This window comes from Antennarius striatus, chromosome 2 (assembly GCF_040054535.1).
Source record: "Antennarius striatus isolate MH-2024 chromosome 2, ASM4005453v1, whole genome shotgun sequence".
Classification (NCBI taxonomy): Eukaryota; Metazoa; Chordata; class Actinopteri; order Lophiiformes; family Antennariidae; genus Antennarius; species Antennarius striatus.
Genome location: NC_090777.1, coordinates 17,387,558 through 17,410,133, shown reverse-complemented (window position 1 = coordinate 17,410,133; position 22,576 = coordinate 17,387,558). Strand labels below are relative to the sequence as shown.

The 22,576-nt window shown below is 38.6% G+C and overlaps 1 protein-coding gene across 3 annotated transcripts in view; it reads left to right on the top strand.

The window, feature by feature from the left end:
- LOC137588490 (TOX high mobility group box family member 2-like) overlaps positions 1-22,576 on the top strand; it is a 79,253-nt gene that overhangs the window by 14,737 nt on the left and 41,940 nt on the right. For 2 of the 3 annotated variants that reach the window (XM_068305621.1, XM_068305614.1), the window contains exon 2: positions 15,722-15,814. The exons of the other annotated variant lie outside the window; for it this stretch is intronic. In XM_068305621.1, coding sequence (XP_068161722.1) covers positions 15,722-15,814 — 93 coding nt within the window. The remainder of the gene's footprint in view (positions 1-15,721; positions 15,815-22,576) is intronic. 3 annotated transcript variants of the gene reach the window in all.

The following is a 22,576-nucleotide window of genomic DNA, read 5'->3' as shown; positions in this document are numbered from 1 at the left end:
AGAGAGAGAGCTTTTCCACTCCCCCCTGCTTTCCTGGCATTGTTTATAGCACAGTTTGACCTTTTTATTTTGTCTTTTGACAAAAGAACTGACTGTCACAGATGAATATGATTTTTTGTACTGTATGGATGAACATACTGCGTAATTTCCTCTTTCAGGCTGACAAATCTTTCAGTCAAGTTTAATTACATGTAAAACTAGCACACAGTGGCTGAGAAATATCTCAATTTTTCTCAGGAAGATTGAGAAGTACCGTATATATGAAAACTGAAACAAACCCAAAATAACAGTAAAACATTATATAAATTTGATATTATACCATTGATAAAGTCAAACTAACACATCTACAAACATTTATCCTTCATGAAATATTCTATTAGTGTTTTGAATTTAGATGTGTGACTAAATTAATTTGAGATTATATAAAGACTGCTTGTATTTTTTGCTGCAGCATTATGATTGGTCTGGATTTATTTTATTACTTAAGATACCCTTGATGAATTAGCAAGGAAAAGTGGAAGCCATGCTCTTGTCTTAGATATTACCTTGAGTAAGGTTATGATATTGTACTAATGCAGAAGTGTTTTGCTTTTCCTTTTCCAGTGTTTTATCATCTTGTAAGAAAGAATTCTGATTATTTAACTCAATAACCTAACTGTCATAACATGGCTGAGATGAACTATCTGTGAACATGCTATCATTGCATTAAAAACACTGAACACACCTGAGTGCGCTCCTTTAGGAATGCCGTTCAGCTGGGGCTAAACTGGTGTTTACTGCTGGTGTTTACTAAATCCAGACAGAAAACTTCCTTTGCTAATGTGTAACCCTACATCATATTGACACAACTAATTATGTCTTGAAAATGGAAAAAAAGTCCAGGAATAGAATCGTAAAATGTAGTTTCTCAGGGTCATAGATGATGTTTGACTCCTTTGAACATCACTGAGCTGAGCTGATGAACTATTCAGACCTGAAATGTATTAACTAATTTGGTCAAATGAAAAAGTGCAAGCTACCTATATTAACATGCCTACAATCTTATCTTCACACAAAAACACAGACATGACCTAAAGTTAAGTCTAATTTATCTACCTTTATTAGTCATTCTTTGCTGGTGCAGTCCGTTTTACAGCTGTGTTTATGGCTAAGATCATGTCTGATATTTCTACTTACGGTACAATATCACTATCTTTTTGTCACAGACAAATCAATGGTATCTTCCCGGCTGTACTCTGTTGGCGCAATTTGTTTATGGCAATGTCTTTCAATTAAACAGCAGGGCCAGTTTCTTCCTCTAGTGCCTCTCAGGAGACAGAGCAGAGAAAATGGCTGGAAACATCAGATACATTTGTCTTCTCTGCTTAGTTACCTTGCAAGGGAAAGATGGTGATACCCATTTCCTCCATCTAATGTGTTTGCATTTACACATGATGCCAAGTGTCAACATGAAGCTTCTTGACAGTCATTTATCGCTTGGAGAAAGGAGCTGAATTGAATGTGCCAGCATATGCCATTTATGGATTTAAATTGGCAAACCCCAAACAGGTTTAAGGTTAAAAGTGCACAAGTCAGAGATTATTGCTTAATAGCCTTGGTTCATTATTGATTGAGAATAAAAAAGTTATCATAATGGGATATGGGACATAATGGCAGAACTAAATGAGTATGACACACACAATAGGCCTGTTCTGCTATTGCCTTAGCCCGGCTTGCTTATTAAAATTAATCCACCCTGATTAAATATGCAAATGACTGAAAAACATACAGCGTTCACATGTTTTTATAACATTTAACTGATTTAATTACATGGAAAATGAAATAGTGGGATGTGCAATTTAATTTTTTTTATATGTCATCACCCTCCTGTTGGTTACCACAGTGAAATGAATATTCTCTCATGCCTGCAGGAGAAGGTAATGAGATTAGCACTCTTCTTCTGATTCTCTCTCCATCTCTGCCTCTCAGAGGCTGTGGGTTTTGTTCAATGAACCAGGGAGAGCTGTCTTATTGTTATCACTGAAAACACTTTATCTTGGTCTCGGATGCACCTACTCTATTATGTGGGCTGAGAGCTTCACAAAATTTAAAGAGTTTCCTCCTACAGTGAATTATTTTAGAAGGTCACTATATGGTTTTGGCTGAAAAGGGAAGCATGGTGTGTGTTGTTTTTCATGCACAAGCACCAATACAGACTCAGAGGTCGTTACAGAGAGATTTATTGGACATTTTATTTATTTTTAGTTGCTTGGAAAATCAAATATTAGTTTTACATTATTGTTTCTTAAGACTTCTTTCTTTTTTAACATATATTGGCCATTCTACCGAATTCTTGCGAAGTTCAGAGTTCAAGACACATTTTTAAAAGTAGTTTTTTTCCAAAAACCTTGTCCGTACATAAATTGTACCATGTTTCTACGGTACAAATCTAGAAAAAACACAGTCAAATTGCATATATTAATGCCTTGCCTGTTCTTGAAATGTTTTCCCGCACCTGAAATGTGTCACTATCATAACACACTGCAATAAAAACTATTATATAAGTTTGTTAAAATTGTGTGTCCATACACCCTCTAAAGAATATTTTTAGTAATTTATTATGAGGGGTTTTACAATTAAATCACTTGAAATCAATTTTTTATTTTCCAAGACTCCTCCAAATTGAATTCCTTCTGGCAGATGCACCAGAAGGAATCACTTGATTTTATTTTAAAAAACACTCCCTGATACGGTAGTGACTGTACTGCTTGGTCGTGACCACATGATTATGTTTGCAAGGTTGTGCTGGATCCCCTCAACCATATTGTTTCACATTAACTCATAACCTGCCTTACAATTTTAAATTTTACAAACACAAATGTTTATAATCAATTAAATGAGGTCATTTACTATTTTAAATTACATCGCAGCACATCTACTGCAACAAGACATTAGAACATCTAACGTGTTTTGTACTTGAAAGTGCATTAAAGAACAAAAATATAGAACATAAATAATCAAGTTATTTAAATACTGAAATGATACCCTATAATAGCTTCTTCACGATGCACCTCCAATGATAAACTTATTAAGGGGACGGCACCTTGCTCTAGGGCATCTTGATAGTGCTCGGGAGGTGAACTGAACCCTCCCTCAGGTCACCAGTCCAAGAGTCAGTGGACTGAGCTACTGCCACCCACAATCAGCATTATATTCATGTTTTATTACATCATACACTACCAGGAACCCGTGGAAATTCCTCGATAAAACAATAATATCAGACTTTGGTTTTTTTTTATTCGCTGTCACAAGAAAACACCGCTATGTCCCACGAAGCCGTAACTGCTCCAGGTGTGTGACGAAGACAAAGGCCACTTCGGCATTACGATCCGGCCATCCGGGTAGACGCCGGCTTTGTGAGGTCGGTCCTGGTGAATAAAGCATTGGGGTTCGACCCACACAACAACGTGAGGTCCGTCACAATCAGAGAATATAAACCGCTATATTTGACGAAGCCGAACAGCTCTGTAAATGAGAGACATGGACAAATGTGAAGACAGGAGCTAACTCCGCTAGCAGCCCAAACCTCCGGGTAGACGCCAGAAGCGTGACAGGTTTTCAAGTGAGTTTATTCAAATACATAGGTGGGGAGATTATTTAGCACTCTGAGATTCTTAAGAATGAAATGTGATTTACAAATCAATCATTCATTTTCTGCCGCTTTATCCGCCGTAGCGGGTCACGGGGAGCTGGAGCCTATTTCAGCTGGCATAGGACGTGAGGCGGGGGACACTCCAGGCACGATGCCAGTGCACTGCGGAGCCCCACAAAATGACAGACAACAATGTACACACACACTAACTCCTATGGGCAATTTGGAAATGGCCAATGAACCTGAAGCGCATGCTTTTTGGATGTGGGAGGAAGCCGAAGAACCCGGAGAGAACCCACGCAGACACGGGAAGAGCATGCAAACTCCGTACAGAGCGGGATAATAATAATAATAATAATAACAATAACAATAATAGTGATTATTATTATTAGTATTATTATTATTCAAATTCATTAAAAAAACTTAATTAGTCCCCAAGAGCCAATTGAAGACACATAAAGCAGGACTGGTGCCCAAAAAAAAGAAAAGTAGAGTGAAAAAAGAAAAAGAAAAAAACAGACTTAATACACAGAAAGCCAACACTAACACTAAAATATACAATAAACAGATATGAACAATATAAAAAGGTGTGTGCAACGGTGTAATAAATAAGATATCAAGACCTTTCTTTTTGTGGCAGCATGTGTGTTAGTATGAAGGGTGTAAAAGTGCAAACATACTGCGTACACATAAATAGTGTAAACATAAACGATAAACATTAATAATTAAATAATAATATGAATACACTTTTTATGGTAAATAATAACTTAAAACCTAGTTAGTTCAAAACCTAGTTAATTAAAACCTAATTAGTTAGTTAGTTAATTAGTTCAAAACCTAGTGAGTTAGTTTAAAACCTAGTTAATTTAGAACCTAGTTTGTTCAAAACCATTTGTATATATTTAGTTTAATTATTATGTAGTTACAGTATTGTATTTAACTAGATCACAACATGTTCTTTTTAAATATTGAAAGTCTGAATTCTTAATTGCTTTGTTAAGTATTTTTTTATTATTATTGTAGGACAGCAAGTTGCACGAATTTGGTAGAATGACCCATTTATATAATGCAGTGTATGACACACAATGACCTGTTAGGGTGAGACCAGCTATTTCCTGTTTTCACCCATAACAGTCAAGGTTTCAGACTATATTCAGTATGTTTGCACTTTGTGCTGTGAACCTGTTAAAAGTGCAGATTGATAGTTTGCTTCGTTGAAATGCGCTTGGTATTTTCGCACCTTTCAGCTGCTGTCGTAATACCTTGCATGCGGTGGACATCCTGTGGAGGAGGAAATTGATTTTACTGACTTTGTTTGTTCTCATGTGACAGGGTAAATGCATTTTTTTTTATTTCTTTGCAATCTTCATTGATCTTTTTATTGGTGTATTAACATGTTTTATGGCTGTTATGATTTTACAGCTTTTTTAGAAATGTTTTACTTGAGCCAGAATGATGGATTTTTCCCCAATCAGAAAAGGTCTAAAGTGTGCAAGAGAAGGCATTTAGAAGTGACAAGATGTTTTTAGATGTGATTCATATGAATGGTCCAGATGTTCTGTTTTGATCTTGATGTGTTTTGGCTTTTCCTCTCCCACCCACCTTGCCTTACATCATCATCAGACATGCAGCTATTCAATGTGTAATACAGATGTCAAGGTACAAAGGGGTTTGAGACCATGAGCATGCTGTGAAGAAAAGCTTTCTTTTACTTTAAACACCATTTATTTTACAACAGGAAAAAGACATACATTGGTAAAACTTTGTGTTGACAGGACAGGATCAATTCCAACTGCGTGTCCTTACATCAGCTCAATGTGTTGAAATGGAAAGTATGTTATCGATCTGTGTGCATTAGCCCTCTACAGTAACGTAGGCAATGAGTGGCAGAACAAAAGAGGTGCTGTGCATCACACTAGAGGAGAGGTGCTTTACATAAAGGGTAGTTAACTTCATGCAGCGCTGTGACATTTCATTGTTTATCACCAGAAGTCGAAATGTATATTGTTCTTTCGTGAAGGGATTTTAGCCAGTCACATACATCTGGAACTAATTTTGGATACTTTGAAATATAAAGGTCTTTTTTGTTTTGCCCTGCAGACAAAGTGGTTATTAAAGTATACGGTGGCAAAGACTTGAAAAAAAAAAAAGTAGCTTGACATTAAAAAAGCTAAGAAAGCCACCAAAGCTTTTTGTAATAGAGGTCAAAAAATACAGTTACATCAAAGAAATCAAGCTGCTCATTTATATCTCCGAGAGCTGTCCTCAGTCTCAACTGCATCGTTTTAAGAGCCTGGAACGCATACATCCTGCATTGGTATTCCTCCTCTTCTCAGACTTTCCCTCTAGGGACAAAACACAATTACTCCATTGTGCCACACAGTACAATATATCACATTCTGGACATTTCAGACAGAGAAAAGGCACAGTGTTGTGTTGGGGCATAAGATATCATGATAAATATGCTTTACAGGAGGTGTGGAAAGAGTGGAGGAGTGAGGGTCACTGTCAGGGCACAAACTGATTGAACTAGTGTGGTGATTGGATTAGCGTACTGTAAACAAAAGGTGGTTTCCGTAAATCCCAAAGGGTTGGATTATAGGTAAACAGGAGAAATAACTTGTATCCAACATATGACAGAGAAGATTAGCTAAGTCAGAAGAGAAACAGGCTGCACTGCCTTGGATAGGAAGACCAAGGCCTGTGAACACATCTGAGAGAGAGACGGTTACACAATGTGTGGTCCTTTTCAGTAACTCCACCATTCACCCAAACCAACACACTGGTGACAGGAAGCACAGTGATGAAAAAGAAAACCTGAGGTGCAGCACCTAGGGGTAAAAAACAGGTCACTTGGCACAGGAGTCAGCGAGAGCACAGGAGGTGTAGATTCAGAAATTTGGTGCACGTTGTCTACGTGTTGGGACGTTCTTTTTTGACCCAAAGGAGAGATTCTCCCTCCCTAAAGTTGAATATTACCGTTATCATCTTGAATGTTATGAATCTTGTGCAGTTTAAACAGTGTCAGTAATATTTCTGATACATTTTGACAAAGAAAAACATTTTTGTCAGGCAACACATGACTTTGGGGATGAATACATCAAATTTTCTAACTGATCAAATCAAACTACAGCTTTGTTTGTGTTGACAACATTACAAAGACCACTATTAATACCGACTCTTCTGCTACTTTCATTTGAGAGATTACAGAGTCCATACTTTTCAGTCAGTGGGTTTTAAGATGTGTCTGTGTTAGTGCAACAGAAAAATTATTATTAATGCTTTACAAAATTGTGGTTTCCTTCTATAATTTCCATAGTTCATGTCTGCTTTAAATCAATAAAAAATTCCATTTATGAAAATTCACACTGTCTTTTATGGAGATTATTCCTCCCCTTCAGATTAGTCACATATCCCTCTCTAATCTGCTTTCAGTATGTAAGTGATGCAGGATGAAATCACTGAAAATGCTCTTCCTGTGCAAAAATGGATTCACGTTAAAGACACGTGTCGCTATCCTACCACAGAAGCTCGACAGAGAAACATTGCCCAAGAATTCACAAAAATGGAATTTGGTGCTCAAAAAGGTGAAAGTAGACTATAACCACTTCATTTGAGTAACACAGGCAGCGGCACTCTCTTGTTAGGCAGTTTTTAAATTGTCAAAATTCAGACATAAGCAATATGTTTAGGGCTTACAAACCATTATTTCAAACCCACATTTACTGTCCTGTATCATGTAGGAAGATGACATTGGAGAGACGCAAACCAGCCTTTTCTAAGCAGTCCACCTATGGGTCAGTTTTTAACACCCAGCCAGTCACTGTTGGTCCTTGAGGAGTGGAAAAATGACGTATCCCTCCTTTGCATATCTGCCCATTCATCTGGGCTGTTCATTAAAGTGTAATTACCTGTAATTAGCAAATCATGTCACTTTAATGAAGATGTTGAAAGCCTGCTGGAGCCGGAAGGGCTAGCCTTAATTCTGAGTGATGTTCTGTATTAGTGGCCGATGGGAATTGAATTTATGTAGACTTATAAATGAAATATTCTAATTATTTTGTGGCCCCATAGATGGCTTGTATTATGTTTATATTTTACATTAATTTACAATTCTAACAGTGTCAACACCTGGCTCTGGAGGGTAAGTATGTGTTACTGTATCAGAGCAGGCTAATAAGCTGATAATGATGAAGTGTGCCTGTGCAATACTTGTGCTAGCATGAGTGTAATGCTAGAATATCTACTGTGCCGTGTGTGTGTGTGTGTGGGTGTGTGTGTGTGTGTGTGTGTTCCCTGGCGGCATGGTGAGTATTTAATCTGGCCCGGTGGCGTGCCGTTGGCCCGGCTAATCACAGTGTGTCTGTAGGAGTGTGCTGAGCCAGGGGAGCACGCCGTCGCTAACAGCGCCTGACAGACTCATTAGAGAGACCTGGCACTGAGCTAGCAAGACACACACACACACACACACACACACACACACACACACACACACACACACACACACACACACACACACACACACACACACTCACACACACACTAACACTTTCAAACATGCACTGGGAAGGGTTCTCAACTGCGCACACTTAAACACCTCCTTTCTGACATTTTTTTTAACAAACTCATTTATGTAATAACCCATTCATTCATTCACCCAGTGTGGGCCGTGTCTCTTTCTCTTCACACGCACACACACACACACACACACACACACACACACACACACACACACACACACACACACACACACACACACACACACACACACATACACACACCGACAAACACACTCAGTGCTCCACGTGTGAGAACAAGACAGGCGGTGACCCCTCACAGTTGCAGCCCAAACACAGACAAGAGTTGAGAGAGCATCTGCAAAAAGGAGGAGGAAGCGAGGGGTGGGGGGGTGTAGGGTGGGAAAAAATATGAGACGAAGAGGAGTAGTCAAGTGGATAAAAGGGAGTTATCTGATGGAGCTGCTCTTTCTCTGATTTAAATGAGGTGTTTGGAAAGGCAGATATTCAAAGGCTAATTATCTGCAGTCATAGATCACCCAAGAACCACATGAGTGTTAAAAATACTACATTAGAGATGTGCTGAATGCAGCATGAATGTAGACAGAGTGTAAATGTGGAAAGTGTCAGGAGGTCTTCTGAAGCCAAAACCTGAAGTTCAAATTCTTATTCAAAGTATGAGCATTTAATTGAAAAGCTGTTTGTTTTACAGGATTAGGTAGAATGGCACTTAGAAAAGTTTGACACTTCTTTCAGTCTTACCACATCCTTAACAGCACTATTCTCACCGTGAGGTTCACTGTAGCTCAGCTGCTGCAGAGCCAAGTAGAAACATTAGGTTCGGCTGAATAACAGGTGAATGCAAAGCAGGTCAATGCATAGTCAAGTGTGGGTCTGCCAGCTGTTCACTTCCTCTACACTGCCATTATAAGCACACACAAACTCATGAAACACACACACACACACACACACACACACACACACACACACACACACACACACACACACACACACACACACACACACACACACATTACTGCTGGGGACAGTGAATTAAACATGGCAACAAAGCATTCAGAAACTGATTATTTTTTGCTGCAGTGTCTCTACAGAATTCAGTTCATGTGAGTTCATACTTAGAGCAAAGTAGTTATATGAAAAAACACGTAAAGATTGGGGTTAATTTATATTTGTATTAGTTTTAACAGAATCCTGTGAGTTCAAACAAAAAAATGAATTTAGTTAACTAGTGATAATTCTTCCAGCCAAAGTCTGTTAGAGACCCCACACAGCGACACTGAAACCTAATGTAGGAAAAACATTAATAAGCCATCTCAATGCTGTAATTGATAAATGAAATGTGTATTAAAAAAAATTACACTCAAAATATACCTTACTTGTGTTTGACAAACATTAACCTGAATAATTAATCTTTACTCTGCCCTGTTTGTGTAGCAAGCTGTTTACCTAGCAGTCGTTGACTTTCTAGCAAATAGATTGATATTTTTATAGCCAGCAAACATGGATGGTTTTTTTGATTAAATATATTTATATCTGTACAGTATGTATATTTTCAGAACACTTATACCAGAGGTCTCAATCTTCCTACACTTTTCTCAGGTTCTCTTTCATCACCTTCTTACGAGAACCTCCTTGTCTGGTTTTTCAATCTAGCACGATAAATATAACCAGAATCAGTGACAGACTTTTTTCACCTAAAAGCAAAATCCAAATGTCTTTAACTTTCTCCACCACTGTAGCCCAAATTTATCCTCGATGTCTCTCAATAGAGAGCTGGTTTGCTCTCCAACCTCCTCCATTCTCTCTCACTCACTCTGCTCCAGTACAAGGCTATGACATTGAGGGAATGTGATGTGATGTATTGTAGTGAATAATGTATTCTGCAAGGATTGTACTGAGCGCATAGAGCAGATGGCAGCAGGTTGATCCTGATGTGTGTGTGTGCGTGTGTGTGTGTGTGTGTGTGTGTATTATGTGTGTGTGTGTGTGTGTGTTTAATAATGAGTATATATATATATATATATGTGTGTGTACCATGCGTATAAGCAAGTGTGTACTTGTCTGTGTGTATGTGAATGCTCACCCACAGTGGGGGAGGGGAAGGAGAAGAAGGGAGAGTGGGGGTTGGTGTGTATGTGTCTATCTGAGCCTCCTTTGTGAGATAAAACATGCAAATGGTGGATTATTTTAATGCATTTTTTTTCTGTAGCCCGAGCCTTAATCCCTAAAGCAGTTGAAATGAAAAAAAGTATATGTTTTCTTTCAAACTCTCTCCCTCCCTCTCTGTTTTTTATTCCCTGATAGGAATTTACAACAACCATCTGTCTAGGAATGAGATCCTTTGCACTTAAATTTTTCTGTGGTGTAGTTACATTGAAAAGCTGATGATTATTCTGGATAGTATGAAACTGAATAAAGCTTGTCAGGCTCCAATTGCTGTGTTATAGAGGAAGGTTCATAGCTGTGAAAATCTGCTGTTTGAAGGCCGATAAGAATGCAGATCATAAAAATTGAGCTCAGTGCTTAGTTTGTAACTGCGTATGTGAATGTCACATATTTCTAAACACACACTCAAAAACATCAAAAATGTAAACAACAAAAATGAAACAAATTCCACATAATGTCAAGACTACTATACTTGTGGAATATTTACGTATATCTGAATTATAGGTTGTAATAAATTTAACATCATTTCCAGGTGCTAATCTGTTTGTTAGTTGTCAGATGTAGTTTTTGCAAAAGGTAGTTGAATTTAATGGACCTACTCTGTGTGCGTGTGTGTGTGTGCATGCATGCGTGTGCGTGTGTATATATACTGTATATACTGTAAATGTATACACACACATCTACGACCATTTGATTTAAGAACAATCGTAGATACAAACAACCACACACCGCTTTGTCCCACTACTGTAGTTCCCCTTTCTGCCACAACTCACGGTGAGCAGCATAACACTAATGCCCCATACATGAAGATTTTACATGCCATGTCAAAATAACCCAGCAATATCAGACTAAGCGAACAGATTGCTCTGATGTCAGACTTGTCCTGTTTCACCTGCAACATTTCATCCCTCTTTTATTCACATATCTTAACTTCTGAGCAGGGAAAAATCCACAATGTTTGTGTGTGCATAGGGACATCTGCGAGTATGGAGGCTGCAGACAATTTGGGTGAGATTGAAAGTTAGTGTCTGCAAAGAAGACTATAGACTACTTGTAAGAAAACTGTCACTATCTCCTGCTGGGGTTGTCCTGCTGTAGGAGCTAAATGATGTAGGAACCAACATTGGTCGGGTTAGGTTTCTGCTCGGAAGCATTAACCACTGAACGCTGATCTGAATGTTTTGCTATTTGATGTTAACTAGTGGTCAAGTTAACTGAGAAATTTAATGGAAATAAAATAAAGTAATCAAGGATAAAATAGCGTTTCGGGCTTTTGATTAAAAGGAAGCAATCAGCATGTCGTTCACGTAAATGCGGTGGAATAGCTCAGTGGCTTAAAGCCTGGTTTAGCCTCTACACCCCCTGAGGATGAAATCAATTCAGAATAAGTAGAGATGTAAAAGTTACATTACTGTACTATAGTAGTTTATTGAGTTTATGTGTTGTTTTTATGTCCTGTAATTGTTTCTGATAAGTCTTGGGGAGCTCTGCGGTGCACTGGCGTTGTGCCCGGAGTGTCCCCTGCCTCACGCCCTGTGCCAGCTGAGATAGGCTCCAGCTCCCCATGACCCGCTACGGCGGATGAAGCGGAAGAGATGAATGAATGAATGAATGAATGAAAAAGTCTTGGAGAATAGTACTTTTGTATTTAGAGTAGTAATGGCATTTAAATGACCTCAAATGGCGATTGTAGATTGAAATTTTTGTAAGTAATGATTTGCGAACAATTCAGCTTACAAACCAGTTGTGTTTGTAGGTTGCAGACTACCTGTATATAAAACAGATAGTAATAGTTGTGTCGCAGAGATACACTCGCTCAAAACAATCAATGACATTTTGGTGGTGATTTGAATTTTCATTGATAATGGCAAAATTGCTTTAACAAAAACAACACTATGTCATCTCCATATGAAAGTCTGATCTAGAATCCAATAGTGTTTAAATTTGTTGGGATGTTTGGGGTGAAGTCATAAACTTTGAAATCAGGATCAAATCACAAATGAACTTGTTAAGTGTCATAGTTTATGCATCTTAGTGATTTTTTATCAAACTAATAATGATATGATAGTGTAATACCAAGTTCTAGAGGTAGGTTTTCACGGTCATTGGGAGGGTCAAACTACTGCATTTTGCTTTAAAGTGCGATGACCAGATGTAAAAACGATGAGCTTTCTTGGTAGATGTTTTAAATCTCTTAGTGTTGTCTAGTTCTCTTATGGAATATCTGGAAAGTGCATGACCCTTCCAATGTGCCTGTCTGGGCTTTTTGTTTATAATACCATCTATAAAACAGACAGTTTAAGCAGGGTTAGTACAACAGACTGACAGTTTAAGTGCAGTGTGTATGCTAAAGCATACAAACACCAGCACGAAGTTCAGCCCTATAGGTGACCCTAACAGATGGTGGAGTCTATTTACAGTCACTTAGGTGATGAGGTTTTGTTGTAGTTGTTGTTGTTGTTGCCGTTGTTGTGCTTGCGTAAAGCATTTTAACACTTTCCTGCACTGAGCAGAGACTTTGTTCAAACTATATACAGTATGTGACTGTGTTGAAGTCAAGCTGTTTTTGATTTAACGTTTTTTTACTCTTCTTTAGGGGGCGGCGCAGTGAGTAGCGCTGTTGCCGCACAGGGCGGGACCGAGTTCGAGTCCTGCTATATGCAGAGTTTGCATGTTCTTCGCGTGTCTGCGTGGGTTCTCTCCAGGTTCTTTGGTTTCCTCCCACCTCTAAAACATGCACTTCAGGTTAATTTGCCAGTCCCAAGTTGCTCGTAGGAGTGAGTGTGTGTGTACGTGTTTGTGTGTCTATGTGTAGGTCTGGCACGAGTTTCCCCGCCTCACATCCTAAGACAAGCTGGGATAGGCTCCAGCTCCCCGCACAAGCAGATGAAGCGGTTAAGAAAATGAATGAATGAATTCTTTAGCTTATTCTTGTTAATCTATTGAGTATGTAGAAAATAAAGAATATCTTATCCTCATTCTATGAGGCCATGTCTTATTTCAATATTCACTTCTACTTAAATCTATTTCACAGATTTTTCTTTGGTTAATTGATTAAATATGTCCTTATTAAAGTTTAAAAACTTTAAATTCTTAACTGAATCAACAAAAATCTTTGATGGTCATTACACACTCAAACGACGTGTCGACGTGTGTGGAACACGACAGGCTGCCCTGTTCCTGCTCACTTCATCATTCCCTACCTGTTGAGGGTCTGTCGTGGGAGTTGGTGGTGTCTTGGCCGACACTTTGCTCTAAGGCTCACTCATGCTTATCAAGCAGGTGGCAACAAGATATTTCAAAAACCCATGTAACCTGCCATTACAATGACTGGAGGATACAATGTGGCCAGCCTTTGGCACTGTTATGTCAAGGATTGCACCATTAAGGAGGGCAAATGTAGGATTTTTTAAGCCCTCTTTAACATTATATGATAAAGAGCTGTACAATGGGACCACCTGGACTCTAGGGTTGCCACCGATCATGACACTGACGATGTTCAACACAACAACAACCTACATCCTTTTATTGAATCCTCTCCCATCATAGATTAAAAAAAAAAAACCTAGTTGATGCGCTTTCTGTGAAGGTTCTTAATAAATGCATCACTATAGGACTGGTGTTAAGACTTTTTTGAAGGTTCGATTAGAGAATATGAAGCAGCAGAGAGAAGAAAGCTTGTACAATCTTGTCTGTTTCACGTCAGCGACAGTGAGCATAATTGATTAAATGTATTTAAGTATTTGAGATGGCTGATTCAGCCTCTCTGGGATGGTTGATATTGTACTTAGGGTGAATATTGCCCGAGGCTTTTCATTAGTGGTAAATAATTGAGAAGCTCGGATAGTACTAAGGTGAAACGCCTGTTATTATTTTATGGAGTTTTTGTTCTTAGGGCTCTCCAGTTTAAGAGTATTAAAAATGCACAAGCCTTTCCACAAATTACTCACTGGAAGAGAACACAATGGGCACTAATGACTAACCATTCATATCCTTTTGTTTTCACAGTCTGTGAAAATGTTTTGTGCTCCAGTATCAATTCTATTTCTGTTTTTGCTAAAACTATTTCATTTTTATTTTAAAATGGTCTCTTGTTTTGCTAGCTTAGATAGTAGAGGATAGGGATCTTAAAGAGGAGATTGGTGCCATCAATCCAGTGTGGAGGTGTATGAATAGTATCAAGTAATACTTTGATAAAACATCAGGATTTTGTGGGATGCCTAATTGACATATTATTAAATATATGTAGTGCCTCAGTTCATTTACACTGATAAAACTGAGGTTTCACTCAGCATCTTATGCTGTACATCCACTCAGCACCACGTGATGACGAGTAAATGGGGGAATATCTGAGGATTATGCTCATCACTTATTTTTTTATCCAAAAATGAGCAATGCCAAATAAGCATGTCTGGTTGATAATTATCAAGCAATGGAATTTTGATGTTGCACGTCACATGTAAGCCCTGCGCCAAACATGAGGAGGGGGATACACTGGTAATGGGTTCTGTATTTCCATACACCACCTTTGTTGAATATTTCTTCGTGAAAAAGACAGTTTCTCTGTCTCCATGGTTGAAATTTCGACTTCAGCTCATTCTGCTGGTTGGTTTTGATTCTGAAGCAGATTTTCTTTTAAAAAAGTTCAGTATTTATTTATGACATGCAGATCTCTGTTGTACTGGAGAGGAACCTTTTGACATTACAGGATTTTTGTTAATTTAATTTTTTCTTTTTGAAATTGAATTTTTTTTACCAGATATGTAAAAAATATAACTCTTTCTAACAGACTTTTACAATTAAATGCTCTGGTGGTGAAGTACACTGGGTATTTCATGTGTGTTATTGGACACCGACAGGTTAGCTTACTCTCACAGTTGCTCATAACCCCTAAATCGCCATGAGCTGTGTTTAATGTACATGGAGACAGTAAGAACCCACCGGTTGTTCCCTGCTACTTCTCTAGTCTCCAGATCCTTGGCTCAGCGCCAGTGTTCTGCCTGCACTGTCTTGTAGGGGGTTTGTGTATATGCTTGTCAGTTTGTGTAAGAGGGTAGGGAGGTGGGCAATGGGAGGAGGCGTGTTACGAGGGGATGTCAGCTCATTAACCTCCATTCTTCCCCTAGCATGGCACTGAGTAGAGTCACTGTGTAAGCCTCATGTCATTACTCCTCCCCTGTGCTGGGTAGAAGGGGAAGAACAGAGCAACGAAAGAAAAGGAGAAGGAGGGAAAGGTTCACATAGGAGGGAGGGCCCTTGACATGTTCCTTTACAAATGGCCTGCTTGTATCCAGTAAAGACTAAAGCCCCCCATGTCATTTCCTTCCCCACCTTTATCTCCTCTGTCTCTTCTCTTTCTCTCCATGCTGTCTCTCTCTAACCACAGGCCCGGTACACTGTGGGTGAACGAGGTTTTAGGCTCCACACTGCACCCCCACCAGGCATCAATCCAACTAGGAAAAGACTGCCCACAGCTGTGGTGAGAAACAGTAGCCTAGCCTCCATTTTCTGAAACCTCGTATGTTTTTGCTGAACAATTTATTTAGAAACATGTACCTCGAGATACCGACCTGGGCCTGATGGTGTTTAGGAGGTGCCAAAATGAAATCATCTCCCAATTTGATGAAACTGCGCTTGAATCTCATCAAATCTTTCCTCTTGGAGAAACATAGTGGGTGTGGGTGAAACATCTCACAAGAACACGTGAAAATGTTGTGCTTTTTTTCTGTACATGCATTCAAATAGTTTGTCAGAATTTACATTGAAAAAATTTTATTACAGTGCGCCCTCGTTCCTTAATGCGTAGCAGGAACCACACGCGATTAACGAATTTCGCGATCGAGCGACAAACTATTTATCTTATTATTTATGGTAATATGAACGTCTATGACCCTCCCCATACTGATATTAAACCACCTTTTGTCTGGTGGTTTACCTTTTCCCACACTCCCAGTACTTAATTTACAGCAATATAAGTATGACATACTCATCTTCATCATTCTTGTAGCCGGGTCACATAATGTAGCGATCCAATTACACAATTAAGTCTCACTCTAAAAGCACATTTCACATCTTACAAGTCAATCTTTAACTATTTTTATAATAATTTAATGATGAATACTAGACTCACGTACTAAACATTTTTGATTTAAAGACACATTTTGCCAAAAATACACATAATAAATGTACTTATTTCTTCAAGCAGTCTGATAGTATAAAATATGTCATTAAGACACATACCTTTAACATAAAGTTGAAATTAAATTACTCAACTGGATTATGCAATATTGATTGCTGGGAAAAATTCTGTGTAAAGTAAAACTAACAAACAGTAAACCAGGCTTCTGATAATAGTTTTGCCTAGACTGCTGTTTGCTATAATTACTTATTTGATTGAAATGAAAACCTACTTATCAGTAACAGAAATCTAACACCTTCCCATCTTCTGTAACCATAAGTTGTGTCTGCATGTTAAAGTTGATACTGTATTGATGTATACTGAAAACTGATCCAATACGTTTCTGCACAAAGAAGTTACAAGTAGTTTGACATGTCTCTTAGTGAAAAATTTTAATCACTGGCAAAACAGTCAGGCTCGTGGCATATTTTCTTTTTCGTCTTTGGTATTTCATATTTTACTCTGTGCATAGGTGAGGAAGCAGTAGATTGCAAAATGATAACTGATTGTGTGCCAGAAACCAAACTTTTTTTTCCCTTTTGCACTTATCTGATGCTGCGATGAGCAGAGGCAAAGGGCTGGGGTAATGCAACATTCACTCTGCCCTTTATCAGCTCTCATCACTGTTTACCCCAGTCAGTTAAAGTGGCTTCTGCTTTGCATCCTCTCCTGCTGCCAGAGAAACCTCACTGCCATAGAATTGTACAGAAGAACACATCTAACTGTACACACACAAATGCACATACACACACACACACGCACACACACACACACACACACACACATACATTCCAACCTACACATGCAGATTAAACAGTGCGAGTGTCAGTAATGGAGTAAGACGGCCACTGTTCTCCAAGTAGTGATCACGCTGTTAAGAAGACTGGTGCTAACGTTCCTATTGGGCTGGCTACTAATTCTATTTGATGCACCTGTGGTTGATATTAGGAAGGTGTTTCCCAGCGTTGGTTTACAGCTAGTCGGATGAAGGCCACCGCAGCAGGATGAAGGAGGTCATGTTGGTGACATTTTTTTTCTGCTCGTGTACTCACACGTGTCACACTCAATGGTTACCTTGTTTGTACTTTGGTGTAGTCACAGTACCAATAATTTTCAGATAATACACCATCAAAATATAAATTTATAAGTACTTGCTTGTTTACACGTCTAGCCGAGATCATTAGCATTTGTTTTGAGTCGTGTTTCTGGATGATTTCATGGATGTGAAGTTAAATACTTGCTCTTTCTAGCTCCTTATAGTGTATATGTTCCATTAGCTACATGCTAGTCAAGAAAATAATCTGTTTGCCATTGGATGTAGTGGAAGAAGCATTCAGGTGTTAAGAAATTTTATTGTAAGAATGTACAAAACAGTCTTCTTCTTCTTCTAACGTTGCAATTTAAAAAACAGGACAAGTGGCTGAAATGTGTTAAATGCTCCTGATTCTCTGTGGGTTCTGGAAGGCATAAGGTTCTGGAAGATGTTCGTGAGCTGAATTGTTAGTAAGTCATTATTAATTAAATTTCAAACTATAATATATATATATTTAAATGTCATTACTGCTCTATGCTTTGCTGCCTTTGCAAGTCCAAAGTCTTTTATATAATGTTTTTTACATTTCATTTGCATTAGTAAAATAAACGCTCCATCCATCGCCTCCTCAGCTGGCCCACCTGTCAAATTTTAGAATTCTGTGTGGCCCACTAGTCAAAAGGTTTGCCCATCCATTGTGTAAAGGCTAAGTCAAGCTTTAAGCCACTGAGGTATTCCACTGCACTTATGCGAATGATGCCTTGATTCAATTCCTGGTAAACAAAAGTGCTTGAATTTCTCAGTTGACTCATCCAATAGTCAACATTAAATGGCAAAACATCTTGAGTTCAGACTTCAGCAGTTAATGCTGCCAGGCAGAAACCTAACCTGGCCAACAGTGGTTCCTACATCATTTAGTTCCTACAGTTGGACAGCCCCGTCAGTAATTAAAAACTATATGAAATAACAGGCAGGCTGTGACAGAGGTTTTTTTACAGGAAGCCTATCATACATTGCTGGCTCTAACTTTCAACCTGACCCAAACTGTCATCAGTCTTAATGTTCGCGAACATCCCCATTCATATAAAAACATTGTCTGTTTGTTCCCTGCTCAGAAGTTCACAGAAATGTGGATGAAAAGACAAAACGCCGCAGATAACGTACCAACAGGACAAGTCCAACATCAGAGCAATTTTTTCGCTTCGTCTTAGTCTTAGTCTGATATTTGCTGGGTTATTTTGACATAACATGTGAAATCTTGATGTATGGGATGGTAAGGCTACGCTGCTCGGCATGTGTTGCAGTAGAAAGGGCAACTATGGTTGTCAGTCAATGGCAATGTGTAGTTGTTCATATCTACAAATGTTCGTACGTTGCAAGCTCATATCTTGAGGACTGTAGATTAAAGTGAAATACATTTGTCTCTTGAAAGTAGAGATTTTACATCTAGTACAAGAACTTTTGATATGACTTATTTACAGACTATGCACAGCATTAAAGTTTAGACAGCTGCATGCTATTTATTGATGCTTTCATCTCATGTAGTTTTTTATGACAACCTCAAATATGATTTGACTTATTGAAAGGTTCAGGTAGTAAAATAATTTGATAGCATTTGGTACAAAAATGATTCATTAGACATGATGGCTTTATGAAAATGTACATATAAGTTAAAAGAAGGGAGACAGAGGCAGTTTATTGAAGTCTTAAAGCCACTAAGTGAGAATGTTGTTCAAACAGTGACAGTTATCTCACCGCACAATCATTGTTCAGATTTCTATCCTCTTGTGAACTCACTAACCCACAGTGAAACAGAGTTCACAGTGGAAAGAAAACTTTATTTAGCACCAAACCACCTGGCTTCCCTCCACACACACACACACGCACACACGCACACACGCACGCACACACACACACACACACACACACACACACTGCCCACATTGCCTTTTTTCTGCATTCTCCCCTCACATCTCTGCTGTTGACTGTTGGTGCTGTCTTGTGGTTACTCCACTGCAGCAGAAAGTGGATGAATGAGAGCGTCAGACTGCCGTTTTTATCTTTACACATCACAAGCCATAGGTGGCGCCGGAAGCGGTTGGAACCTTTTGTTGAAAAAAAAGTTTCCAATCCATTTCTGTCGGGAAGGGTGTATGTTTGTTACCTTCACCATGGCAGTATTGTTGGCTTGTTAAATTGACTGTCTGTCTGGATTTTATCTGAATTACTCAAAATTTCATGAACTGATTTTGCTTGAGGAAGAAGATATTAGACTTTGGTGATCATCCAGATTATCGCAGGCCTGCAATGCACTGTTCATGTTTAGTGGCCTGTACAAGGTGTTCCTCAGGTAGATGATGAAAAAAAAGTCTCCCACCAAGAGATGAACTCATTTACAGATGTAGTTAGAAAAATATGTAGGAGACTGAAGCACATCTGCAAATAATTGAGCGGTGCCAAACTGCCTTGATAGGGTTTTGCTTTAAAGTTGTCTAATTTGTATTGATTTTAGTGTGGAATGTTTTATACTTGATCATAACAAAGAAAATTGATGCTAATTGGATGTCAGATGCTCCCACCATCTCTGACAAAAGAACAGTGAAGAAAATCTCAATGTTTTAAGTACTGTACTTTTGAAACTATCCCTGTACTCTTAACACTGCATCAATTCAGTTTTGCAATTCCTCTAAAATACTTTACAGGATAGCACAATGCCAGCAGATTCCAAACAGCATTCTATCAAAAGCCCTCTGAGAGATGCTGTATATAACTTGTTGATATCCAATCATGTTGAGTACAAGCTCCACTGACCTCAGCTCAGTGTCCAGATAAACAAAGTCTGGGTTTTGCATATTAAAATGAGCTATGCAGCTGATAAAGGTGAGGTGGCATGAGTAGCACGGCATTGGTGGTTTTCGCCCTGGTGTTGTTGCACCTGAATGTGCACATGTTCTGTGCGTGCGTATGTGCGTGTGTGTGTGTGTGTGTGTGTGTGTGTGTGTGTGTGTGTGTGTGTGTGTGTGTGTGGCATCAAACTCACCCAGGAAGAGGCCTTGTTTCCCTTATCTAACGACAACAGAGCATGTGTCGCCATGGCCACAGGCTGCACTTTTTATGGGTTTTCTGTGTGTGTGTGTGTGTGTGTGTGTGAGTGTGTGTGTGTGTGTGTGTGCGTGTGTGTGTGTGTGTGTGTGTGTGTGTGTGTGTGTGTGTGTGTGTGTGCGTGCGTGCGTGTTCCATGTTTATTGTTTGCTCTTGTTCATTGTTTGCTTGGGGCGTGGTGCAACACCAGAATTGTTACTATAGTCTGTTTGTCTCTCCAACCTACCGCGTATGAAATTTATCTTGTATACCATTCTTTCTTTTTTCCTTGCGTGATTGTCTGTGTATGTATTTGCATGCACACAAATCTCTGTCTGTCTCTCTGTCTCTCTTTCTGTCTTCTGTCTTATCTTTTCGCTTGGCTTTGAACCAGTAGTAACAAGTTGGGCACCATCAAAATTCAGTTGCACATTATCTCAGGTTGAGGTTCGTTAGGTCTGCTCTACAGCTTAATTGAACAGAGGATGAGGGAAAGAGAAATGCAAAAAGAGAAATAAAAAGAAGAGGGGGAGGATGAGGAAGAAGGGTGCTCAAACAGGCATACATATTGCATGAGTCCCCCTCACCACCATCCCTACCAACACACCCCTTCCTTCACAGAATGGCTGTGTACTGTTCTGGGCTTATTAATTCCGCTCTGTGAGAGAATTATTTTTAGAGACTTGGTGTACTGGCAAAGGCTTTTAAAGTCACAAGTATTACACTTTCTGCTTATAGATTCCCTTTTGTAAATTGAAAAGTTCTAAAAGTTAACTGTGCTTCAGTCTGGCAGCATTTTTTCTTTGCACTACTTGAATGTGGTGAAAGACAGATTTTTACCTTTTTATTTACCTATATATCACATACCATTAAACATTAAATTGTATAAATATTATATACGAGGGACCAACTAGAATACACACAAAATTTGGAAATACTGCCTTAAAAGAAGCAAGTCCCATTTGAGAGGATGCATTATTTATAATTTGATTATTAATATTAATGCATGGACTTATAAGCTACATTTCTATGTTGCAGCTGGTCAAGGTACATTTCAAACTACTTTATATATTTCTAAGTAATTTCATTGAATAGAAATTCTTTTTTATTTTCAAGTTGGTCATATATCTTGGAAGTGAAATCTTCCTTTTCAGCAAACAGCAAGTACAGCTGTTAACTGAATGTATTGGACCAGGAAGTGCCTCTGTATTGTGGTGGAAAAGAAGACAGCTCAGTACTTCATAAACTTTATCATAATTTAAGACAAGGTTGTGATGATGAATAATAAGTAAATTCCAAGTAAATAAATTCAGTTAATAAAAAGTATGTAAATTGAATTGTCTGCCTCAGATCATTATATAAAGGTATGTAAGACACGATGAACAAAAACAGATTTTTAATTGGCTATTTAGCTTTCAAAAAAAATAATTTTCATTTGAGGTAATTTTTCTCTCCAGTGATTGGACAGTCATGTGTTATGCAGGCAGTCAAGCAGTCCATCTCTGCCCCACCCCCTTCACAAACAGATGTTGCCTAGAAGGCTTTATGAGGTTCTTATATGAATTGACCATCAATCAAAAACAATCTTCATTGGAGCCAACATTGTTTCTCATACAATTCTGCCACAAACTGTTTCACTGATGCATTGTATTGCACCATTAGCACTGTGTAAATATTGCATGTTTCCCTTGGAATATGCTAGGGAGCATTACTTCCACCTTGTGGCTTCATTATTTTTGAAATGCTCAGCTTTGTTGATGATTGCAAGGCATGACCTAGTTGAGGGACTCACTCTGTTTGCCTGTTTCTGTCTGTCTTTGTTAACTTTCTCACTTTTCTTCTTCATTTACTCATTCTCTTTTTCATTCTGTCTCTGCCTCCCACCTCATTTTCCTTTGACACTGAATCTGTCTACCTGTTTCTTTGTCATTTATTTATTGTCTTTCTCC